The sequence below is a fragment of the Caretta caretta genome, chromosome 7 (assembly GCF_965140235.1).
Source record: "Caretta caretta isolate rCarCar2 chromosome 7, rCarCar1.hap1, whole genome shotgun sequence".
Lineage (NCBI taxonomy): Eukaryota > Metazoa > Chordata > Testudines > Cheloniidae > Caretta > Caretta caretta.
This window is the reverse complement of record NC_134212.1, coordinates 38,169,529-38,181,572: the sequence shown is the minus strand read 5'-3', so window position 1 is coordinate 38,181,572 and position 12,044 is coordinate 38,169,529. Positions and strand designations below refer to the sequence as shown.

The window sequence follows — 12,044 nt, the reverse complement described above, 5'->3', positions numbered from 1 at the left end:
TAAATGATCTGGAGAACAGGGTAAACACTGAGGTGGCAAAGTTTGCAGATGATACTAAACTGCTCAAGATAGTTAAGACCAAAGTAGACTGTGAAGAACTTCAAAAAGATCTCACAAAACTAAGTGATGGGGCAACAAAATGGCAAATGAAATTTAATGTGGATAAATGTAAAGTAATGCACATTGGAAAAAATAACCCCAACTATACATACAATATGATGGGGGATAATTTAGCTACAACTAATCAGGAGAAAGATCTTGGAGTCATCATGGATAGTTCTCTGAAGACGTCCACGCAGTACGCAGCGGCAGTCACAAAAGCTAATGGGATGTTAGGAATCATTTAAAAAGGGATAGAGAATAAGAAGGAGAATACCTTATTGCCCTTATATAAATCTATGGTACGCCCACATCTTGAATACTGCATACAGATCTGGTCTTCTCATCTCAAAAAAGATATACTGGCATTAGAAAAGGTTCAGAGAAGGGCAACTAAAATGATTAGGGGTTTGGAACGGGTCCCATATGAGGAGAGATTAAAGAAGTTAGGACTTTTCAGCTTGGAAAAGAGGAGACTAAGGGGGGATATGATAGAGGTATATAAAATCATGAGTGGTGTGGAGAAAGTGGATAAGGAAAAGTTATTACTTGTTCTCATAATATAAGAACTAGGGGCCACCAAATGAAATTAATGGGCAGCAGGTTTAAAACAAATAAAAGGAACTTCTTCACTCAGCGCACAGTCAACCTGTGGAACTCCTTGCCTGAGGAGGTTGTGAAGGCTAGGACAATAACAGGGTTTAAAAGAGAACTGGATAAGTTCATGGAGGTTAAGTTCATTAATGGCTATTAGCCAGGATGAGTACGGAATGGTGTCCCTAGCCTCTGTTTGTCAGAGGGTAGAGATGGATGGCAGGAGAGAGATCACTTGATCATTACCTGTTAGGTTCACTCCCTCTGGGGCACCTGGCATTGGCCACTGTCGGTAGACAGGATACTGGGCTGGATGGACCTTTGGTCTGACCCAGTATGGCCGTTCTTATGTTCTTACATCCACCCACTGAAAATCAGGCTCCTTTTAAAGGTGCCTCACATTGAGCATCCAGGAATTCAGTCACTAGTCATTTCTGACCAAGATTTTCAAATGTTTTGTGCATGCCTAGTAACCTTTCCCCCTCCCACCTCAAAGAAGATGATGCTAAGCCAGAGGAAATAACTTTAAATGTGCATTTAGGTGCTACTCCAATGCAACTATAAATAATGATAGTGTTCAAGTGATAACCTGCTGAGAGTGAAGGTTGATGCCTGTGGTTATTAATGTGATACTGAATGGAAGCCCAGATTTTAACAAACATTCCAGTGTATATTAAGGGCCCTTATTCTCCACTCTGTTACACCCAGTTTTATACAGGAGGAGAGAGTCGGGTGCTAAGTTTAAAAATAGTGTATACACTAGTATCGTGAGGCTAGTCTCTGCTCTCACAGAATTGAAACTCCAACTTTAGTGGAGTTACTCCTGATCTACTCCAGGGTAAGTGAGAGCAGAATCAAGCACTTGATTTGGTTTACTGTCTGTTACTTTCTGGCAAAAATCATAACATGCAGTTCTTGCATGTAGCTTTTCCTCAAAGACGCTGTGTGCTGGGAAAGAACCTCAAGAATAAACTGTGTTAAAACAAATATAGTATTCTGTTTTCCTCATTTCTCCAGTTATAATTTATCCATTTATGCATCACAGGAATGTGACAAGGAAGTTTGAAAAGTATACAGTATGTACCTCTTCAAAAGTATTAATGTGAAAAATATATAAAACTTATAGGAGCCCCTGGAGTGCAAATATCATCTATTTCTGCAATACCATTGATGTGTACCCAAGAGTGGAACACCATTCATGCTTTTCTTAGAAAACATCTGCTTGAACTGTAAATTGTATTTCTTTGTTTAATTTGGGTTTGTTTTAGCAAGCCTCTGAGCTCTGAGGAAGATTTTTAATGGTTGCAGCCTCCTTGAGACTTTGTAGCCCTGAAGACCCCAAGTCAATAATTTGTAGCATCTGAATTATAAATAAACAATGCTACTCTCTACCTAATTTTGGGGGTGGAGCAGGTAGGGGGAGAGAATAAAAGTATTTGTACATAGTGACAGTCTCTTGTTTCATATTAATGTGATTAGATTTAATATTTTGGACAGTCTCATTCACAAGTTTTTTTTAAATCAATTTTTTCTAATCAATTTGAAAATTTGCAAGCCTCCAAACGTTGTTTAAAAGGTAATCTGTTATTAGCATCTGTATTGTATGAAATAGCAGCTGGATAGCATAGTAAAACCTTACAAAACATTGTTACATTGAACATAATAAGTTCATTTAGGTCCCAATCTTTCCCTGAGCATCCACCATCAGTGTCTGAGCTTGGCACTGGGAGAGGTATGGGGGAGGAATCTTGCAGAGCTGCTTCACTTATGCTAGTAGAGGCTGCTGCGTTGAGAGTGTCTCTGCAGACACTCTAGTCCACTCCTTCCAAAAATGGCAAAGGACCAGAAGCTCATACAGTGTAGATCGTCTGGCTTTCCCACTCTCTTATCTGGTGCCACGCTTAATCACCCAGTGTGCTGCCACAGGTCAAGTACTCGCAGGAGTTGGGCTCCACACCATATAGGATTCATAATCTCGACCTCCTCCTTTGTGCAGTTGAATTGCAATGATTCCACAGTGGGGAAGCCTTCCACACATACAAAGTGGAGGGCAGGATTCACCCCTTAGGAAGAATACATCAGGTACCTATAGGATAAAAAGTGCAGTTGTGGAAATACTTTAGTCTGCAAACCCCTACAAGATCTGCACGACATACACAGCACTTTTCAGAAACAACCCTATCAATAATAATGGCATCATATTGCCTTGTTTCAGATTTTATATTAACCAATAAGGACTATGGGATCAAAGTCTAACAGAAAAGCCAGAAAATTCAAGTTTCAACTCAGCATTTCCCTAGACATATTCCATTAAGGGGATAGGGTTTGAGCCAGACAAACCATGCAGGGGAAAGAGCCCTTTAAAACATTTAATAACCCAGAATACACAGGGAAATATCTCAGGTTTCAAGCCCTCCTTAGGGAAGCCTTGTGCCTCTTTATAATCCTTAGTATGTGCAGTGGTGTAGTTCCCTCAGGAACCATGTTCCCATGGAGTGCCCACACATGGCATCCCCAAGAAATGTCAACATGCAGTCACATGGGTATATTGCCTTAGGATTGGAAAGGGATGATGCCATGGAGAGTGGCATTCCCCAGCTATGAATGGGCTCAGAAACAGCCCAAATACAGCACAGAAACTCAAACTCAGATCGAACGGAGTGGCTTCCAATCTCCAGGAAGGGGACGATGATACTTAAGCTCAATTCCCTTTCCTCTCACAAAAATTAGACCATTTCTACCTATTTTTCTCCTTTTTGCAGAACAAACTCCGTGGATGACCTGACATTTACAGATAAACACGTGGAGTGGGTTTGCTGCAATGCTACATTCCCTAGCTAATCAAATGTTGTATATTATAGGTTATGGACTGTGCAATGCCTTTGATTGGTGAACATCAGGTTGAAGATAGGCAACTTATAACTGATCTTGTTGTAAGCAAAATGAACCAAATGTTGTCCAAAACACCTGTACCATCTCCTCAGAGACCCACTGCCACTCAACAGCCTCAGGTAAGAAACTTCTATTTTCTAAATACACAATACGATAGTATATGTAATTGCGATTTAAAACATTAATTGCGATTAATCATGCTATTAAACAATAATAGAATACCATTTATTTAAATATTTTTGGATGTTTTCTACATTTTCAAATATATTTATTTCAGTTACAACACAGAATACAAAGTGTACAGTTTTCACTTTATATTTATTTTTGATTACAAATATTTGCACTGTAAGAAACAAAAGAAACATTATTTTTCAATTCCCCCATTACAAGTATTGTAGTGCAATCTCTTTATCATGAAAGTTGAACTTATGGGAGATAATGCTGCCCGCTTCTTGTTTACCATTTCACCTGAAAGTCAGAAAAGGGGTTCACATGGCACTGTTGTAGCTGGCTTCGCAATATATTTATGTGCCAGATGCGCTAAAGATTCATATGTCCCTTCAAGCTTCAGCCACCATTCCAGAAGACATGTCCATGCTGATGACGGGTTCTGCTCGATAACGATCCAAAGAAGAATGGATCAATGCATGTTCACTTTCATCTGAGTCAGATGCCACCAGCATACGATTGATTTTCTTTTTGGGTGATTCAAGTTCTGTAGTTTCTGCATCAGAGTGTTGCTCTTTTAAGACTGCTGAAAACATGCTCCACACCTCATCCCTCTCAGATTTTGGAAGGCACTTCAGATTCTTAAACCTTGGGTCAAGTGCTGTATCCATCTTTAGAAATTTCACATTGGTTACTTCTTTGCGTTTTGCAAATCTTCATTGAAAGTGTTCTTAAAATGAACAACATAAGCTGGGTCATCATCCAAGACTGCTATAACATGAAATATATGGCAGAATGCAGGTAGAACAGAGAAAGAGACATACAATTCTCCCCCAAGGAGTTCAGTCACAAATTTAATTAATGCATTATTTTTTTAACCAGCATCATCAGCATGGAAGCATATCATCTGGAATGGTGGCCAAAGCATGAAGGGGCATACAAACATTTAGCATATCTGGCACATAAATACCTTGCAACGCTGGCTACAAAAGTGCCTTGCGAACGCCTGTTCTCACTCTCAGGTGACATTGTAAATAAGAAGCAGGCAGCATGAGCTCCCTTAAATGTAAATAAACTTGTTTGTCTTAGCAATTGGCTGAACAAGAAGTCAGACTGAGTGGACTTGTAGGCTCTGAAGTTTTAAATTGTTTTGTTTTTCAGTGTAGTTATGTAAAAAAAATTGTACATTTGTAAGTTGCACTTTCACAATAATAATGCACTACAGTTCTTGTATGAGGTGAATTGGAAAATGGTATTTATTTTATCATTTTACAGTGCAAACATTTGTAATGAAAAATAATAGGATAAAGTGAGCACTGTACACTTTTTATTCTAAGTTGTAACTGAAATCAATATATTTGAAAATGTAGAAAAACACCCAAAAATATTTAATACATTTAAATTGGTATTCTATTACTGACAGCGTGAATAAAGCTGGGATTAATCGTGATTCATTTTTTTAATGGTGTGAGTTAACTGTGATTAATCAACAGCCCTAATATGTAAGTTTAAGGACAAGATTTCACTTGCAGTAAAGGATTTGGCTAGAGAAGTTACATACAGATACAGCCACAAGGATTCAAATAAGTATCATCAAAGGCATCCAGCAAGACATTTTAGAAGGCATTCTGGAAACAACAGTTAACCAGTGTGGATCAAAAGTATTCTGGTGATGTAGTTCTACATGGAGGGTTGTAGCTATTTAAGTATCCTGATAGCTCTGGATTTGGTATTATTCAGCTGAGTTGTCATTAGAGAAAATGGGGTCCTTATTATGTTGTAATAGGTCATATTCATGTAAAAATATCATGGAGATAATAAACCTATGAGGCACTGCCCTTAGACAGCATTTGGCTTTATTTGAAGATGGACGCAAGAGTGCTTGATAAAAACTTGTGTTATTGCAGGAGATATTATTGACATCTACCTACTACAATGTGTGCAAAGTAAATGACATGATCATGTGATCAATTTAATATGATGCAAACCAGGAGAATAACCGGTGATTTCAAAACTGGAATGCACCTGAAGTGTATTTACTGTTTCAGTGAGCAGATGTCTGGACTGAGTTGTTAATTTACAGTGTTATAAGAAGGATGGAAATGCATACAATTTGTCATACATTGTCTAATCCTTTGAGGACAGGAGTTTCTGAGTTCTGATCCTGGCTGTGCTACAGATCTGTTTTGTGACCTTGGTTAAGTCTCCTATCTTCTGTGGGCTAGATCCACAAAAGGGAGTTAGATTCTGCATTGCATCACCTCACTTTAGACACCCAGCCACCTAATGGAATCCATGGCCCTGAGTTAGGTGTCTAGGTTTCCCCATATAATGAATGCATGGAGAGAGTTAGATGCTAAGAATAGGATTCACAAAAGCTAGCACACTGAGCAGGGAGCTATGTAAACTAGCCAATACCAAGGAGAGGGGTGTAGCCTAAAACCTGCCCAACAGAGGAAATTAGGCACCTCATGGAAGGTGCCTTCTTCTGCCAGGAGATGGCAGTCCTGGATTCAAATCCCTGCTCCACATCATGCAGAGGTGGGATTTGAACCTGGGTCTGCCACATCCTGGGTCAGTGCTTTAACCACGGGGCTAAAGATTTTAAGGCAGCAGCAGCATTTTGTATGAGGCCCAATCCAGGTGTACACCAAGCATGCCTACTGGATTCGGTCCTGCAGGCAAGAAAGGCAGCCGGGACAATTCTCAGTTTGACTGGGGGTTTCGTGTGAGCTTGGTGCTCAGATGTCAGAGTTTAGGCAGCTGTGTTCATGCCCAGAAACAGATATTTAGGCACCTGCAGGATTAGGTGGCGGTTGAGCAGGGGATTTAAGGATCCAAATTTTGGACTTAGGCACCTGAAGTGACAGTTAGACACCTAAATCCCTTTGTTGATCTAGTCTTCTGCATCCCCTTGTCACTATTAAAATGAGGATGTTACTTACTTAACTCTTGGGAGTGTGGCGAGGTTTAATTCATATTTGTGCTATGCTTTGAAGATGCAAAGTGCTACATAAATGCCAAATGTTCCTTATGAGCTTATAGGTGATAGTCAATGGGATTGATCCTGGTAGGGGTTAAGCAGCCGCAAATTCTGTTGAGGTCAGTGGGTGGTTTAGGTACTTAGCATTTCTCAGTATCAGGCCCAAATGAACAGTTGAGAAAGAGATTGTCTAACTATACTGATAGGACCAATGGTGATTGTTTAAGTAATAAAATGGACCCAGATTGTAGGTTAGGAGTTATCAACCCTAGCTGAAAAGTCTATTTTTAATTCTGAATAGGCCCCACATCAGGTAAACAGCTTTGTGGTACATCTCAAGTAGACCAGTTCTTGAGGGAGAGTGACTAATTTGCTCTTCAAATATATCATCATACTTTGTTTAAAAAAACAACCCACCACCATCCCACATAAAGAAGTGGTGTAGCATCTATTTATATTATAGCCACTAGAAACTGAGCACAAAATTGTTTCAACCACATACAATGAATTTCCAACTACTATGACTCAAGCCCAATTGTAAAGGGCACCTAAAAAAAAATGTCATGGAGGAAAAAAAATCACCTTAGTACAGGGGTTCTCAAACTGGGGGTCAGGACCCCTCAGGGGGTCATGAGGTTATTACATGGGGGTCGCAAGCTGTCAGCCTCCACCCCAAACCCCGCTTTGCATCCAGCATTTATAATGGTGTTAAAGTGTTTTTAATTTATGAGGGGGGGGGTCACACTCAGAGACTTGCTATTTGAAAGGGTCACCAGTACAAAAGTTTGAGAACCACTGCTTTAGTACCAAACATGGTTTCTTTCAGGATCGGCAAACTAACCATATATTAAAATACAACAGGCTAATTGAGAAGCATTGCCCAAAGCACGAAAGAGAGATGTTACATTGACAGAATAAATTTAAAAAGTGTTTGTCAGATTAACAGATAGCTTTCCTCCCCACTCCGCTCAAAAATGGAGCATTAAATGCTCTCACTGACTGAAAATCTGGTATACCGACTGGGCATTTGTGCCTAGATTTCAGAGAGGCCCAAGGTGTGGGAATGTTTCTGTAAGTGATTACTACTGCCATGTAAGCAAATTGGCTGCTTTTGTACTCAAATTGGGTATGTTCCTATACGTACACACAATTTCACACTCAAAAGTAGGTCCAAAATGAGCATACCCCACAGGTCTCCTTTTATAGAAATCTGGTACTTAAAGCTCTTGCTACAATAATTAATATAATTAATTAGATGCATGCACGAGGATCTTTGTTGCAGGATGTGGAATTTGCCATTTTTGTTCCTGTCAACTATGTTGGTGACAACCCCTCTCCCCCGAGGAAAGCTTCCACTATGCACAGATGTGAGAACCCTAAGACTTATGAAAGGCCTCGCTATAATAGTTTGTGCTCAGAATTATCCTGAAACCTATGGCTGGTGAAAAAGTTTCTATCCAAACTTTATTCCAACGGAAAGTTGTTGTCAACTAATAATTTTATTATTTTTTTTAAAAGGCTCTGTTTTCCTTGAAATTTTCAAAAATATAAATTGGAGAGGAGGCACAAACATCTTTTTAAAAAATTCTGTTTATGGTTTTTAAATGCAAAGTCAAATTTTCCACTGAAAACTTCAATGAAGGCAAAGAAAAATTTCATTCTCACTTAAAGTTTCTGCAAGAAAAAAAACTCTAACCGACACTACTGATAATAGCGGTCTTCCAATTTCCTCCTGCTCTTTGAATAGTCTCAGCTGAACACTTGAGAAATCTTGGGGTTTTTCTAGATTTGTATGAGCTAGCCAGTCAGGGAATTGTTCCATCTGCTGGAGACAACAGCAGCTAAGAATTTTGAGACAGCAGATGCATACGGATGTCATGACTGAAAAGTTCATTCTTGTCTCTCCCCATCTGCTGGCAGAAAGGATCTGTACTCAAATACCTAGACTGGCAGAACTAGACTTTGCACATGATTATTTGAACAGTTCTCCAAGATAACTACTGATGGTTCTGAGATTGCTTCAGCTAGTTCCTTAAGTACCCTAGGATGAATTTCATCAGGCTCTGCCATATTGAATATATCTAAGTTATCTAAATATTCTTTAACCTGTTCTTACCCTATTTTGGTTTGCATTCGTTCCCTCTTGTTAATATTAATTGTGTTGTGTATGTAGTCATAAATTACCTTTTTAATGAAGACTGAAGCAAAATGTTAATAAAAGCATTGAATCACCTCAGTTTTCTTGATATCATCAGTTACTAACTCTCCTTCCCTGATAAATAGAGGGCCTACACTTTGTTTCCTCTTCTTATTACCTTTTATGTCTCTTGCTACGTGTAACTCATTTTGTGCCTTAGCCTTTCTGATTTTGTTCCTACATGCTTGTGATATTCTTTTGTATTCATCCTCAGCAATTTGTCCATGTTTCCACTTTTTTAGGATTCCTTTTTTATGAAAGCTTTATCAGTTTAAATCTGTGTAGATCAGGTTCTGAATCCAAGATAAATGGTAAAAAAAGTAGTGTTAATGCAAACCCTCAAACTATTGTATGATAATGAGTTATGATAAAATTATTTCAGTGCAGATGCACAAGTGCCACATTACAATGGCAAATTCTGAGAGTACATTTCTGGGAGTTCAAGTCTATGAAGATTCTACTGGGAAGATGTCAAGACAATCTCAATACAACTCTATTGAGACCATGTTACAACATCGACAAAAGGGCAGAACTGTTGTTGTATGATACGCAGCCATTAAAGAAATGGGAAAAAAGCATACACACTATGTTAAATTAGTTCAGAACATAATATTTTAGACAAGCTGACAAAGTCCAACACACTATAAGTGAAGCTGGCCGGACCATCTTTAATACTGACCTGACTGGGCCTTTAAAAGTAAAGGCCATGAAACAACAGTAATTAAGTGTATGATCAACAGCCCACTAGTGAAACAGCCATTTATCTAACTGCTTTGAAATAGGGATAGTAGGGCCCAGAAAAGTTTTAATCTTTAACAAACCTTTCAGAATATTTTTTTAAAATGTTTCTCACAAAATAAGCCTGTCTGTATTGAAAATAAGTACAGCACATTGATATAGAAATTGAGTCAAGACCTCCCCCTCAGGTTTACAGAACTCCTGCTTCTTTTAATTTCTTTTCATTTTCACTATCAGTCTCATGACCTCCTCACTATCCATCCCTCATTCTTCACATGACATATGATTGGCTCAAGAGTGCCAGGAAGCTGGGCTCAGTATTTCCTCTAGCTTCTTCATTCCAATAACTATTAGAGAGATATAACTGAACTGAACTGAACTTGACCACCCGTCGTGGAACAAGTTTGGAAAAAGGCAATGCTCAAATTAGCATTGGGTCGATGAAGAAATGGCAAAAGTACATTACTCAAGTCCACACAGTAAACTCCTGTACTGTTCTGTTTCCAGTAGAAATACAGAACCATGATTTCCTCTATCAGTCATGATTTTTTTAAATTGTAATATGCTTATGTTTAGTAGGATGGTGGTAATTTGCTTTAATCTATTTGAATGTGAATGTCAGTCTGACACTACAACAGTTTAATTTGGCTTGATAAAGAACATCTCATTTTATAGGGGGGAAATCCTGCACCCATCTGTGGAGGCACAAGGAAACCTAGAATTGAGTACATTTGTGCTGAACAGGGGAGACAAGATGTGGGGAGCCCACACAAAGGTCCATGCGACATGGACCCCCACCTCCACAGCATTTTCCGCTTAGTCCCTCCCCACACACAGTTTGAGTAATGGCAATGGCTGACTTGGGGAGGAATAAGGCCAAAGTTGGCAGATCTTCTACAAAAAACCTTCAACCATTAGACCTACTGCAGCATCCAGACTGTAGACACAACGTATCTCCACAGCCAAGGGAGACCATTACTTTTTTCTCCACCCTCTGAGTTTAGCCTTTAGGCATTAAGAACTTATTTTTCTGCCTCATCAGTGGAAGGAAAGCCCACCAAATCAGTATACAAATTAAAGGCTAGGTTAAACAGGAGTAAGAGATGATCCCGATACTGGTACTTAAACTGTAGAAGTCTTGCTAAACTGGAGCAAAACTGTCTAGAGTAATTATATCCATAGTAGTAAACAGCAATAACAATAATCACAGAGGCAGGACAAAGGAAACCTAGACCATCCCTGACAGGTGTTTGTCCAATCTGTTTTTAACAACCTACTGTGATGGGGAGTCTGGCATTAAGAAGTTTGGAAACCTCTTAAAATCATTGTTTACTTCTCTAAAATAATTATGTCCCATCTATAAAGAAACCCTGTGCTGTATTTCTGATTCTCAATATAACATTTAAGATTAAGGGCAGAATTCTGAGGTACAGTGCAGCTGCTTTGCATTGAACAGCCGGCAGCCTAAAGCTGGTGCAAGCACAAGTGGGAAGATCACTCCAGATTTATGTGCATCTTCTGGTGACACAGAGCCACTGTAAGTAGGCTTCTCAATATCCCTCTGATACCTACCTGATGGGATGTTGTGATTGTTGGCCACTAGCACAACTCAGTTCAGCCTTCAGGCTGCTCTAAATTATGCCAGAGTACTAGTCTGGCATAGTTCACCCATGATCAAGGAAGCAAAGGCCACCTTAGCTGCATTATGGGCTCCTCAGCCATAGTTCAGGATTTGGTTCAAGCTGTTCCAGTGTGCTTCAGTAGAAAATGGTTCTACTGTTTGCGTCTGTAACTATTTACATTTTTGAAGTCTTTCATCAGGTTACATCATAATATGACTCAACGGAACTTGTCAAAAACCTTAGGCTGTAGTTTAGATATGCTCAATATATTTTCTGTGGGCTACATTAGTAAATGTCATATGTCTCTTTTCTGTTGAATTTCTTAAACATGAAAGTTTGCGTGCACTTTGTGAGCTACCACTCAGTATATACAAGTGGGAGTAAATACCTACACAAAGCGCAAATCAGTGGAGAATCTGTATCCGGGCCTGCGTTCTTTTGAAGATGTAGCCTACAGTGAGTAAAGTTCTCTTTCCATTAAAATTTGCTTGACATACTCCTGCCCCAAACGCAAATGAAGTAGGAGCAGGGAGCATATGCTTTCCAGGTTTGTCGGTCAGCAAACAATCTAGACTTTTTTCCAGAAGCTCAGTAAGAAACAGTGGGGGGGAGGAAAATGAATGTTGCATCAATCATTTAAAGCTGTGCCCCCAAAAAACGTTTATAAATGATGGAAGCCTTTCTTTTTATTTTTAAAGACTAGAACTCTGCTACAGATAAATAGTCATCCCTCTGCTGTACTACAGCACCT

General features: G+C 39.2%; 1 protein-coding gene across 4 annotated transcripts in view; it reads left to right on the top strand.

Annotated features, from left to right (window-relative positions):
• SYN2 (synapsin II) overlaps positions 1-12,044 on the top strand; it is a 418,695-nt gene that overhangs the window by 385,483 nt on the left and 21,168 nt on the right. For all 4 annotated transcript variants that reach the window (XM_048857162.2, XM_048857163.2, XM_048857165.2 and 1 more), the window contains one exon: positions 3,555-3,704. In XM_048857162.2, the coding sequence (XP_048713119.1) occupies positions 3,555-3,704 (150 nt within the window). The remainder of the gene's footprint in view (positions 1-3,554; positions 3,705-12,044) is intronic.